Here is a 12240-nt window from a genome sequence, read left to right on the forward strand (position 1 = left end):
CAAGTTCTGTACTGGGTTTAGTTCATCCTGTCGGATTTTCAGATACTGGCACACACTTCAACGGTACAGTCCAACTTACTTAAGACGAAGCTCTCTATTAATGTGGTTTCTTGTTTAGCAAATGGTGGCCGGATTGTTGGGGATGGGGGAGGTTGTGGGGGGGGGGAAAGGCAGAAAGACATTCACTTTTGTGCAACCAGATGAGTTTGGCATCGATTTCCAAGATTAGTAATATGGAAACTGATGGAGAGAGCTGTTTAGTGAGATTCCAAAGTCCCTGATACACATCTGGGGAAGTTTCTGCTGTTTGAGAGTCGCTGCTACTTCACATACAGCTTGAGGTTGAAAGTTGTTTTTTTTTTGCTAGGAGGGGTGGTGGGGGGGGCGGTGGGATGAGAGAAGAGTCGTGCGACTGCCAGCATAACTTGTAGTGATATCAGTGCTGAGTCATTTTTAACAAGTTCCAACTACTAGAACCAAATGCCTCTGTATAAATACAGGGCAGTCTGATGCCAGGACTCAGTGAGAGCGTTGAAGTGTATTCACGCTGTAAAAAAAAATGGGGACTTCTTGGATCAAGCACCTTAGGCAGGAGTTTACACCGGAAAAGATTTCTCTAAAGGCCAGAATTCCACAATTAATTCTTCAGTCGCAGGTAGGAAAGAAGTTATAATTCTGTAGTTTTAGCAGTAAGTAGTTCAAGATGTGATTCATCTGGAGATTATGACTGTTTCCAATATTTACAAATCTTTACATTGAAAGGAGACCAGGGCGGCTGCATAGTTTCAAAATTGATCAGCCTACAAGTCAGTACAAAAACAGGGGCATGCTGCTGTGATTGTATTTTTGAGAGGATTTTATGGGCATGAAAAACTGCCTCACTTTAAGGCAAGTTCATCTCCCCACCGCTTTCTTGAGTCTCCCTGCTCCATGCAACATCCTAACCTGAGAGGGAGGGCAGGGGACCTGCTTCTAAACCTCCATTAATGCCATGCCAAAAGCAGTCGCTAAGAAGTATGAGGATCCCTGGATGCCTTTCCCTCTGATTTTCTCTGATGCCCTGTGGAGATTCACCTGGAACTTTAATTGGCACTTCCCACAACAGAATGACTGAGATTCAGTGGCAACTTGCAATGGAGACCCATGTTCCACTATTCCATGGATAAGGATGTTAGGGTGCTCAATATCTGTGGTGGAGTGGTCATGTTGCTGGACGAGTAATCCTGTAGAATATGAGTTCAAATCCTACCATAGCCATTTAAAATAATATCTGGAAATAAAATGCTGGTATCTGTAAAAGTGACGATGAAGCTGTGGGATTATCATAAAAACCCAACTGGTTCACTAATGCCCTTTAGGGAAGGAAACCAGCTGTCTACAGCTAGCCTGACCTATAAGTGACTCCAGTCCCATACCAACATGGTTGACTGTTAACTTAAAGGAGGGGAAGGAGCTGGAAAGGCAGACAGGTTTGATGAAGGAATTCCCAAGAATGTAACAAATATGGCTGTCAATGATGGAGCAAATGGAAGATGGATGCACAAGAGGCCAGAGTCAGAGGAATGGAGAATACAGGGGGAGGGAGATGTAGGGATGGAAAAGGTTACAGAGATAGGGAGGGGCGAGATCATGGATCAATTTAAACACAAGGATAAGAATTTTGAATTTGAGATATTGGGGGACTGGAAGCCAATATGGGTCAGTGAAGACAGGGGTGATGGTGCAGGTTAAGATACGAGCAGCAGAGTTTTGGATGAGCTGAAGTTTATGGAGGATGGGAAACCAGACAGAAGGAAGTCCAGTCTGGAGGTGACAAAGGTTCAGATGGATATCTCAGCAGCAGTTGGGCTGAGGTAGGGGCAGAGGCAGGCAATGTTAGGGAGGTGGAAGTAGGCAATCTTTGTAATTGAGAGGATATCAGGTCAGAAGCTCAGCTCAGGGTTGAATGGGATCAATGAAGGTTCCCAAGTTTGAACTCCAATCAGTATTGAGTTAATTGATCTGAGCTATGGTGGCAGCGGGAGATTTACAATTGGCTTCAGCATACATCATCTAGAAAGAAGGAACAAAAATCAGCGAGAGTTCCAGTAGAGAGAGTGAGTGTGTGTCGTGCATGTATGTGTGTATGTGTGGAGTTGATGTTTGTATATGTGTGTGTGTGTGCGCGTGTGTGGGTGGGGTTGGTTATATGTGCGTGCGTGCAGTATGTGTGTGCGTGTATGTCTGCAGTGTGCATGTGTGTGTGCAGTGTGATTGTGCATGTGTGTGTGCAGTGTGATTGTGCATGTCCGTGTGTGTGTGTGTGTGTGTGCAGTGTGCGTGTGTGTGTGTGCTGGGTGCGTGCAGTGTGCGTGTGCAGTGTGTGTGCGTTATGTGGATGTCAGGTGAGGCCTGGATCAGGCGATGCCGCCACCATTGTTAAATAACCCACCCAGACTCACTGTCTAGGCTCACACAAGAAATGCAACTTGGGCAAGGTACCCTATGGGTGCCAGGAAGTCTGGAACTGGGCCCTGTTGTGAGTTAGTACTTTTAGGAGAAGGAAAAAGAATATTAAGGGATAAAAATTACTGGGGGTCATTTTAGCTTTCAGCAGGGGACAGAAAATGGGTGTTTGCAGAAGGGAGCCCATTATACACTCCGTCTGATTTTTCTTTTTATTGTTGACACTATTTAGCAGTGGCTGAATAACCCAGATTGTGATGATTCAGCTCACTGATGGCGTAAATCCACCTTCTAAAGAACCTCTTGGCTCACGTTGACTGAATGCTTTTCTTTCCCTTTTCAGTGGAGGCTCCACCCAGTAGTCTGGTTGTTTTATCGAATCTTCATGGCAGCTTACAGCCTGACCTGGTGCGTTTGCGGTGGAGTGCAGACCAACAATCTCAAATGGTTCATCTTCCTGACACACATAACCTATATCATCCTAACCATTTACTTCAATCTGGCGTTGGTAAATTTGATTTGCTACATGACACTTGGGCAGAAGAAACCAACACGGAACATCAAGGCAGTCTCTTTAGAGGAGATGTCGAGTTCCAGCCCGGGTAAGAACATGATTCCTGCGGAAATTTTAAAGTTATTTTTGATATAGGATTTAACAATTATTATTTTATGTTTTCTACTCCTCCCATCTTGCTTGGTTCCATTCTTACCTGCCCTAATGTATCCAGCACATCTCCATCAATGGTTACACTGTGTTACATCAAGTCTACAGCACAGGAAAAGCCATTCGGCCCAACTGGTCTATGCCGGTGTTTATGCTCCACACGAGCCTCCTCCCTCCCGACTTCCTCTAACCCTATCAGCATACCCTTCAATTCCTTTCTCCTTCATGTGTTTATCTAGCTTCCCCTTAAATGAATCTATGCTATTCGCCTCAACTACTCCTTGTGGTAGCGAGTTCCACATTCTCACCACTCTTTGGGTAAAGAAATTCATTTGCCAATTACACGCCCATTCTGCCAGTTTATTCCTGTCTTCTTGCATTTTGATGCATTCTTCCTTTTGTATTAACTACACCCCCCAATTTGGTGTCATCTGCAAATTTTGAAATCGTACTTCCGATTCCCGAGTCCAAACCGTTAAATTGCGAACAACAATGGTCCCAGCACCGATCCCTGTGGAATACCACTTCCCGCCTTTTGCCAGTCAAAGTAGCTACCCGTAACCCCTACTTTCTGTTATCATAGAATCATAGAATCATAGAAGTTACAACATGGAAACAGGCCCTTCGGCCCAACATGTCCATGTCGCCCAGTTTATACCACTAAGCTAGTCCCAGTTGCATGCACTTGGCCCATATCCCTCTATACCCATCTTACCCATGTAACTGTCCAAATGCTTTTTAAAAGACAAAATTGTACCCGCCTCTACTACTGCCTCTGGCAGCTCGTTCCAGACACTCACCACCCTTTGAGTGAAAAAATTGCCCCTCTGGACCCTTTTGTATCTCTCCCCTCTCACCTTAAATCTATGCCCCCTCGTTATAGACTCCCCTACCTTTGGGAAAAGATTTTGACTATCTACCTTATCTATGCCCCTCATTATTTTATAGACTTCTATAAGATCACCCCTTAACCTCCTACTCTACAGGGAAAAAAGTCCCAGTCTGTCTAACCTCTCCCTATAAGTCAAACCATCAAATCCCGGTAGCATCCTAGTAAATCTTTTCTGCACTCTTTCTAGTTTAATAATATCCTTTCTATAATAGGGTGACCAGAACTGTACACAGTATTCCAAGTGTGGCCTCACCAATGCCCTGTACAACTTCAACAAGACATCCCAACTCCTGCATTCAATGTTCTGACCAATGAAACCAAGCATGCCGAATGCCTTCTTCACCACCCTATCCACCTGTGACTCCACTTTCAAGGAGCTATGAACCTCTACTCCTAGATCTCTTTGTTCTATAACTCTCCCCAATGCCCTACCATTAACGGAGTAGGTCCTGGCCCGATTCGATCTACCAAAATGCATCACCTCACATTTATCTAAATTAAACTCCATCTGCCATTCATCGGCCCACTGGCCCAATTTATCAAGATCCCGTTGCAATCCTAGATAACCTTCTTCACTGTCCACAATGCCACCAATCTTGGTGTCATCTGCAAACTTACTAACCATGCCTCCTAAATTCTCATCCAAATCATTAATATAAATAACAAATAACAGCGGACCCAGCACCGATCCCTGAGGCACACCGCTGGACACAGGCATCCAGTTTGAAAAACAACCCTCTACAACCACCCTCTGTCTTCTGTCGTCAAGCCAATTTTGTATCCAATTGGCTACCTCACCTTGGATCCCATGAGATTTAACCTTATGTAACAACCTACCATGCGGTACCTTGTCAAAGGCTTTGCTGAAGTCCATGTAGACCACGTCTACTGCACAGCCCTCATCTATCTTCTTGGTTACCCCTTCAAAAAACTCAATCAAATTCGTGAGACATGATTTTCCTCTCACAAAACCATGCTGACTGTTCCTAATTGGTCCCTGCCTCTCCAAATGCCTGTAGATCCTGTCCCTCAGAATACCCTCTAACAACTTACCCACTACAGATGTCAGGCTCACCGGTCTGTAGTTCCCAGGCTTTTCCCTGCCGCCCTTCTTAAACAAAGGCACAACATTTGCTACCCTCCAATCTTCAGGCACCTCACCTGTAGCGGTGGATGATTCAAATATCTCTGCTAGGGGACCCGCAATTTCCTCCCTAACCTCCCATAACGTCCTGGGATACATTTCATCAGGTCCCGGAGATTTATCTACCTTGATGCGCATTAAGAATTCCAGTACCTCCCTCTCTGTAATATGTACACTCCTCAAGACATCACTATTTATTTCCCCAAGTTCCCTAACATCCATGCCTTTCTCAACCGTAAATACCGACGTGAAATATTCATTCAGGATCTCACCCATCTCTTGTGGTTCCGCACATAGATGACCTTGTTGATCCTTAAGAGGCCCTACTCTCTCCCTAGTTACTCTTTTGCCCTTTATGTATTTGTAGAAGCTCTTTGGATTCTCCTTTGCCTTATCTGCCAAAGCAATCTCATGTCCCCTTTTTGCCCTCCTGATTTCTCTCTTAACTCTACTCCGGCAATCTCTATACTCTTCAAAGGATCCACTTGATCCCAGCTGCCTATGCATGTCATATGCCTCCTTCTTCTTTTTGACTAGGGCCTCAATCTCCCGAGTCATCCAAGGTTCCCTACTTCTACCAGCCTTGCCCTTCACTTTATAAGGAATGTGCTTACCCTGAACCCTGGTTAACACACTTTTGAAAGCCTCCCACTTACCAGTCGTCCCTTTGCCTGCCAACAGACTCTCCCAATCAACTTCTGAAAGTTCCTGTCTAATACCATCAAAATTGGCCTTTCCCCAATTTAGAATTTTAACTTTTGGGCCAGACCTATCATTCTCCATAGCTATCTTAAAACTAATGGAATTATGATCACTGGTCCCAAAGTGATCCCTCACTAACACTTCTGTCACCTGCCCTTCCTTATTTCCCAAGAGGAGGTCAAGTTTTGCCCCCTCTCCAGTCGGGCCATCCACATACTGAATGAGAAATTCCTCCTGAATACACTCAACAAATTTCTCTCCATCCAAGCCCCTAATGCTATGGCTGTCCCAGTCAATGTTGGGAAAGTTAAAGTCCCCTACTATTACCACCCTATTTTTCTTGCAGCTGTCTGTAATCTCCTTACATATTTGCTCCTCAATTTCCCGTTGACTATTTGGGGGTCTGTAGTACAATCCTATCAAAGTGATCTCTCCCTTCTTATTTTTCAGTTCTACCCATATCGACTCTGTGGGCGAACCCTCGGATATATCCCCTCTCACTACTGCCGTGATGTTCTCCCTAATCAAGAACGCAACTCCCCCTCCTCTCTTACCTCCTGCTCTATCTTTCCTATAGCATCTGTACCCTGGAACATTGAGCTGCCAGTCCTGCCCCTCCCTTAGCCATGTTTCAGTAATAGCTATAACATCCCAGTCCCATGTACCCATCCATGCCCTGAGTTCATCTGCCTTGCCCATCAGACTTCTTGCATTGAAATAAATGCAGTTTAATCTAGACTTCCCTTGGTCTTTGCCCTGCTTTCTCAGACCATCTTTCCGGTCATGTTCTGTACACTCTCCCTTACTGCCTTTTGTTTCTGTCACCACTTTATTTCCCACTGACTTCCTGCATCGGTTCCCATCCCCCTGCCACATTAGTTTAAACCCTCCCCAACAGCACTAGCAAACACTCCCCCTAGGACATTGGTTCCAGTCCTGCCCAGATGCAGACCGTCCAATTTGTACTGGTCCCACCTCCCCTAGAACCGGTTCCAATGGCCCAGGAATTTGAATCCCTCCCTCTTGCACCATCTCTCAAGCCACGTATTCATCCTAGCTATCCTGTCATTCCTACTCTGACTAGCCTGTGGCACTGGTAGCAATCCTGAGATTACTACCCTTGAGGTCCTACTCTTTAGTTTAACTCCTAACTCCCTAAATTCAGCTTGTAGGACCTCATCCTGTTTTTTACCTATATCGTTGGTGCCTATATGCACCACGACAACTGGCTGTTCACCCTCCCCCTCCAGAATGTCCTGCAGCCGCTCCGAGACATCCTTGACCCTTGCACCAGGGAGGCAACATACCATCCAGGAGTCTCGGTTGCGTCCGCAGAAACGCCTGTCTATTCCCCTTACAATCGAGACCCCTATCACTATAGCTCTGCCACTCTTTTTCCTGCCCTCCTGTGCAGCAGAGCCAGCCACGGTGCCATGAACCTGGCCACTGCCACCTTCCCCTGGTGAGCCATCTCCCCCAACAGTATCCAAAACGGTATACCTGTTTTGGAGGGAGATGACCACAGTGGACCCCTGCACTGCCTTCCTACTCTTCCTCTGTCTGTTGGTCACCCATTCACTATCTCCCTCAGTAATTTTTATCTGCGGTGTGACCAACTCACTGAACGTGCTATCCACGACTTTCTCAGCATCGCGGATGCTCCAAAGTGAGTCCATCCGCAGCTCCAGAGCCGTCATGCGGTCAAACAGTAGCTGCAGCTGGACACACTTCCCGCAGGTGAAGGAATCAGGGATACAGGAAGGATCCCTGAATTCCCACATCCCACAAGAGGAACATGACACGGCTGTGGGATCTCCTGCCATGACTTAACCCTTAAGTTAGCTTAACAACAACTACAATGTCAAGAGAAAAAAAAAGGAAAGAGAAACTACTTACCACTCCCTTTAAGGAGTTTACTCCTTTAAATTGTTCTTAATTTAGAGAATGTTAACTACACTAGGGACCTTGATTCACTAAAATAAAACGCTACTTCCTATAAGACCTGCAGACCTTCCCTTTCTTTTTACTTTAGTTACTGTAGATAAGTAGAAATACTCACCTGAACCTACTCACCAATCAGGTGCCTCCCCTGTGTCGCGTCCCGATCTGATTCCTGACGTCACTTCGAGCTCGGACGCAGCTCCCTCCGATCCGCTCCTCTCAGCTGTTCTCCGCGCTCTGAAATCCCGCCTTTTATCGGTCGCAGCTCCCTCCACTCGGCTCCTCTCAGCTGTTCTCAGCGCTCTGAAATCCCGCCTTTTATCGGACGCTCCCTCCGCTCGGCTCGGCTCCTCTCAGCTGTTCTCAGCGCTCTGAAATCCCGCCTTTTATCGGACGCTCCCTCCGCTCGGCTCGGCTCCTCTCAGCTGTTCTCAGCGCTCTGAAATCCCGCCTTTTATCAGACGATCCCTCCGCTCGGCTCCTCTCAGCTGTTCTCAGCGCTCTGAAATCCCGCCTTTTATCGGACGCTCCCTCCGCTCGGCTCGGCTCCTCTCAGTTTTGTAGAATAACTGTTCGTCCAGAAACTACCTTATAACATAAATTAAAATAAAATGCATTCCTGGCCAAAATCCCAAAATACTACAATGTTCCTTTATCACAAATCAACCCCACCTACCCACCTTCTCACCACACCCCTCAATCTCGTCTCTCCAGAAACACACCCCGTCTCTTAAAACTATTTAGACCGTCTGCTTCAATGTCCTTTGCTGATAATTTATTCAACAACTCAACAACTGGCATAGATGCATTTAAGGGGAAGTTAGATAAAGTACATGAGGGAGAAAGGAACGGAAGGTTATGCTGATAAGGTTAGATGAAGTAGGGTGTGAGGAGGCCCGTGTGGAGCATAAACACCGGCATGGACCAGTTGGGCCGAATGGCCTGTTTCTGTGCTGTAAATCCTATGTAATTCTGTGGTCTGTTTCGCACAGCCTGCAATGTATCAGTTTTTAAATTACTGGAATCTAATAGTTAATAGAATATTAATGGCATACCAAAACCTAATTCTCTGTCTCTGTCGCTGTCTCTCTCTGTTTCTTTCTCTATGTAGATTAACAGCCTTCCTCATTGCCCCATACATACATACAGGTAATTAGTTCCTGTTAAATATAGGAATGATGAGTAGATGTGGCACAGAGTTGAAATTCGAAAGATTTCTATGATTCACGTCTCTTAGTAAATATTAAACACTTGTTGAGGATATATTTTCAATTATACCATTGCGTTTTCTTTTTTAAAAGCAGTTCCAGAAATTGAACAGAGGACCCCTTCTCTGAAGTTTCAGACAGAATTCTACGCACCCCCTTCAGCACTGTATCCCACCATTTGCATACAGTGGGCTCTTCACAACCTCACCTGTGTGATCACCCTTTGTGTCACAATCACCTACTGGATCTTTACCTATATCCCAGGGCAATCCAGGCTTGACTCCATTAACATCAATATGCACGTGATGAACTCGGTGCTTGTACTGCTGGAGCTGAGCATGACCGCAGCTCCCATTCACCTCGCCCATTTTGTGTACGTCATGGCCTACTGCCTGACCTACATCATCTTCACCATTGTCTACTGGGCCGCCGGTGGCACCAACCTCAAGGGGGAGGCGTTCATCTACAGGATATTAAGCTACGGGGAAAATCCGGGCCTTGCCGCAGGCTGTGTCATCGTGACCATTTGTTTCATCACGCCGGCCCTTCAGCTCCTGGTATGGAACCTCCACTTTCTCAGACGTCACATTTATCTCAAGCTGAACTGGAAGGATGGCAAGGTACCGCACTGTTAACCTGGCGAGGGATTTGCCTCATTTCGCTGCAGGAAAACTCCAAAATAAAATTGCAAAGATGGGAACAAATCTGAAAGGAAAGCAGTGTAACTAACTACATCACACGTCAACAAGCAGAATATGGTGTCAACATACTTTTTTTATGGAGGGGAGGGAACCACGTCATAAGTTCTTTTCTTCTACGTTATTAGATTACCCCCTTTGCCACTGCGCCATCCCTCCAATTGACTGTGCACAAAGACACTCTGTTTCTTGGGGTTCTGCCCATACAATTCGGTGCCACAGTTGGTACCAAAGAGAGACCAAAGAAGCTGCAGCTCTCAGCTGGCTACAAGATAGGTTAAAAGTTCCCAGAAAACCAACAATGGCATTCATGGAGATGAGAAGTGAAGCCCACACCCACTTTCCCCTCCTAACCCCTTGCAATATTAAGACTTGCATCAGACTCAATAGAGTTGATCAATAAAAGTAACAAGTTTGTCAGAAGACAGGCAGTTACCAAGGGACTGTCTGCCACCGAGAGACATTGCACCATTGGGGAGCTGAAGCACGTTCTGTTTCGGAGAAATGTTTCGCTACCAGCTAGAGAAGCCCTCTCCTCCGGGAGACCCATTAACCAAGAAATGACTTTTTGCTGAGAAGCTCTATGCTACTACCAGATGCTCGATCACTGATAGACACATTGCCATTGCAAGACACTCTGCAACCAAGAGACACTTAGCCACTGGCAGACTCTCCCACGGCAAGATGAAATACACAGTGTCCAGCACAACTAAATTATGCTGGACACTGTCGACTGGAGAATGTTATAAGAAAGAAAGACTTGTATTTATATAGCACCTTTCACGACCTCAAGACCTCCCAAGTTCTTTACAGCCAATGAAGTACTTTTGAAGTGAAGTCACTGTTGTAATGTAGGAAACGTGATAGCCAATTTGCACACAGCAAGGTCCCACAAACAGCAATTGGATAAATTACCAGATTATCTGTTTTAGTGATGTTGGTTGAGGGATAAGTATTTGCCAGGACACCGGGGAGAACTCCCCTGCTTTTCTTCAAATAGCGCCATGGAATCTTCACATCCACCTGAGGGGGCACACGGTGCCTCAGTTTACCGTCTCATCCGAAAGACGGCACCTCTGACAGTGCAGCCCTCCCTCAGTATTGCACTGAAGTATCAGCCTAGATCTTGTGCTCGATGTTGTGGGTGGGAGACGAACCTGTAAGGGGAGGGAAAGCATTCTCAGAAGGAAAAAAAAATGAAGATAAAAATTGCAGATATTCCTTTTCATACCTATACAGTTTACATACCTGCATCTAGTCCAAGTACTTAGAGACACCATGCTGCCCTATATACATGTTTGGTCCATATACTCCGCAAGGCATATCAAAGCGTATAAAATATCAGGACCATAATCGCACGGGCCTGTTATCCTGGAGTAAGTGCCAGGATACACCAGCTGCATGCCTTCCCCACTGACCCGAGGTCAGCATATCACTGGAGGGTGCCCAGGCCACTATGAGTGCACCTCGGGCATCCAACATACCAGGGAGGGAGTTGAAAACGCCCACCGCTCCGAAGGGTAACCAGCACTCCTGGAACTGGATCCCAGCAGGTCAAAACTGAGTTGGGGGGCTGCTGGATAGAATTAGGGGAATGAAACATTCTTGCACAGCAGAGTTGAAAGAAAAGATAAGATTATGATGTAGAGAGATGGAATTACCGCTCAAACAGCACGCTTTTTAATTGTATTCCGTCCAGGAACCTCTCCAGCTCTAGGGGCAATATATGTACACATATATTGTACATAATTTTAGTACATATTATACTGTGTACCCATATACGATCATGTACTCTACAGTATTAACAGTAATACATATCATGTCATATATCTGTATGAAGTCCACATACCCTGTAATGTACGTTCTATTATCCTACCACTATCCAATTTGTGTACTTCATAATACACATCACATTGTCCAGTCCACGTGTTCTGTAATGTATAAGTAATTGCCTCTGTTTTAATACATATTGAAAAAACATGAGGAAAATCTTTTTTACGCAGCGAATAGTTATGATCTGGAATGCGCTGCCTGAAAGGGTGGTGGAGGCAGATTCAATTGTGGCTTTCAAAAAGGAATTGGATAAATACTTGAAGGGAAAAAATGTGCAGGGCCACGGGGAAAGAGCGGGGGCATGGGACTAACTGGATTGCTCTTACAAAGAGCCGATACGGGCTCGATGGGCTGAATGGCCTCCTTCTGTGCCGTAAACATTCTATGATTCTACATATGAGTCTAGAATTTACTGTCCATGATATTAGAGCAGACAGCATATTACCCTGTCCTCTATCTTAGCAGAGGTGCTCATCCATTGAAAATAAACAGATAACACCTGCACTAGGAATGACTAATGAGCGCATTAGTTGTTTGTCCACTAATATCACAAACGGGTACTTCTAGACTACAATTTATGCTATTGGGGCAGAAATTGCTCTGAGCGGCGCATCAACAGTGCTCACTGCTCCATAGATTTATACTAACCCCCAAACTTATCGCGGTCTTTACTGCGGGCACCTCCTTGAATAGGAAGCGGAGAAGAGACCAGC

General features: G+C 45.6%; 1 protein-coding gene across 2 annotated transcripts; it reads left to right on the forward strand.

The window, feature by feature from the left end:
- Positions 1 to 381: 381 nt before the first annotated feature.
- On the forward strand, positions 382 to 11837 carry LOC137334025 (protein rolling stone). Of its 2 annotated transcripts, none has more exons than XM_067998442.1 (3): positions 382 to 655; positions 2789 to 3047; positions 9090 to 11837. In XM_067998442.1, exons 1-3 carry the CDS (start codon positions 560 to 562, stop codon positions 9629 to 9631), a joined length of 897 nt encoding a protein of 298 aa, XP_067854543.1. In that variant the 5' UTR covers positions 382 to 559; the 3' UTR covers positions 9632 to 11837. The 2 variants fall into 2 exon arrangements, with proteins under 2 accessions (XP_067854543.1, XP_067854545.1); XM_067998444.1 differs by having other exon boundaries at positions 9093 to 11836.
- The last annotated feature ends 403 nt before the right edge of the window (positions 11838 to 12240 follow it).

Source organism: Heptranchias perlo, chromosome 17 (genome assembly GCF_035084215.1).
Source record: "Heptranchias perlo isolate sHepPer1 chromosome 17, sHepPer1.hap1, whole genome shotgun sequence".
In the NCBI taxonomy this organism is placed as follows: Eukaryota; Metazoa; Chordata; class Chondrichthyes; order Hexanchiformes; family Hexanchidae; genus Heptranchias; species Heptranchias perlo.

Excerpts from the sequence above, each read along its gene's own strand:
- LOC137334025 (XM_067998442.1), top strand. The coding sequence starts at position 560 with ATGGGGACTTCTTGGATCAAGCACCTTAGGCAGGAGTTTACACCGGAA. Across the intron at positions 656-2,788 it reads AATTAATTCTTCAGTCGCAG|TGGAGGCTCCACCCAGTAGT; the intron begins GTAGGAAAGAAG and ends TTCCCTTTTCAG. Across the intron at positions 3,048-9,089 it reads GATGTCGAGTTCCAGCCCGG|CAGTTCCAGAAATTGAACAG; the intron begins GTAAGAACATGA and ends CTTTTTTAAAAG.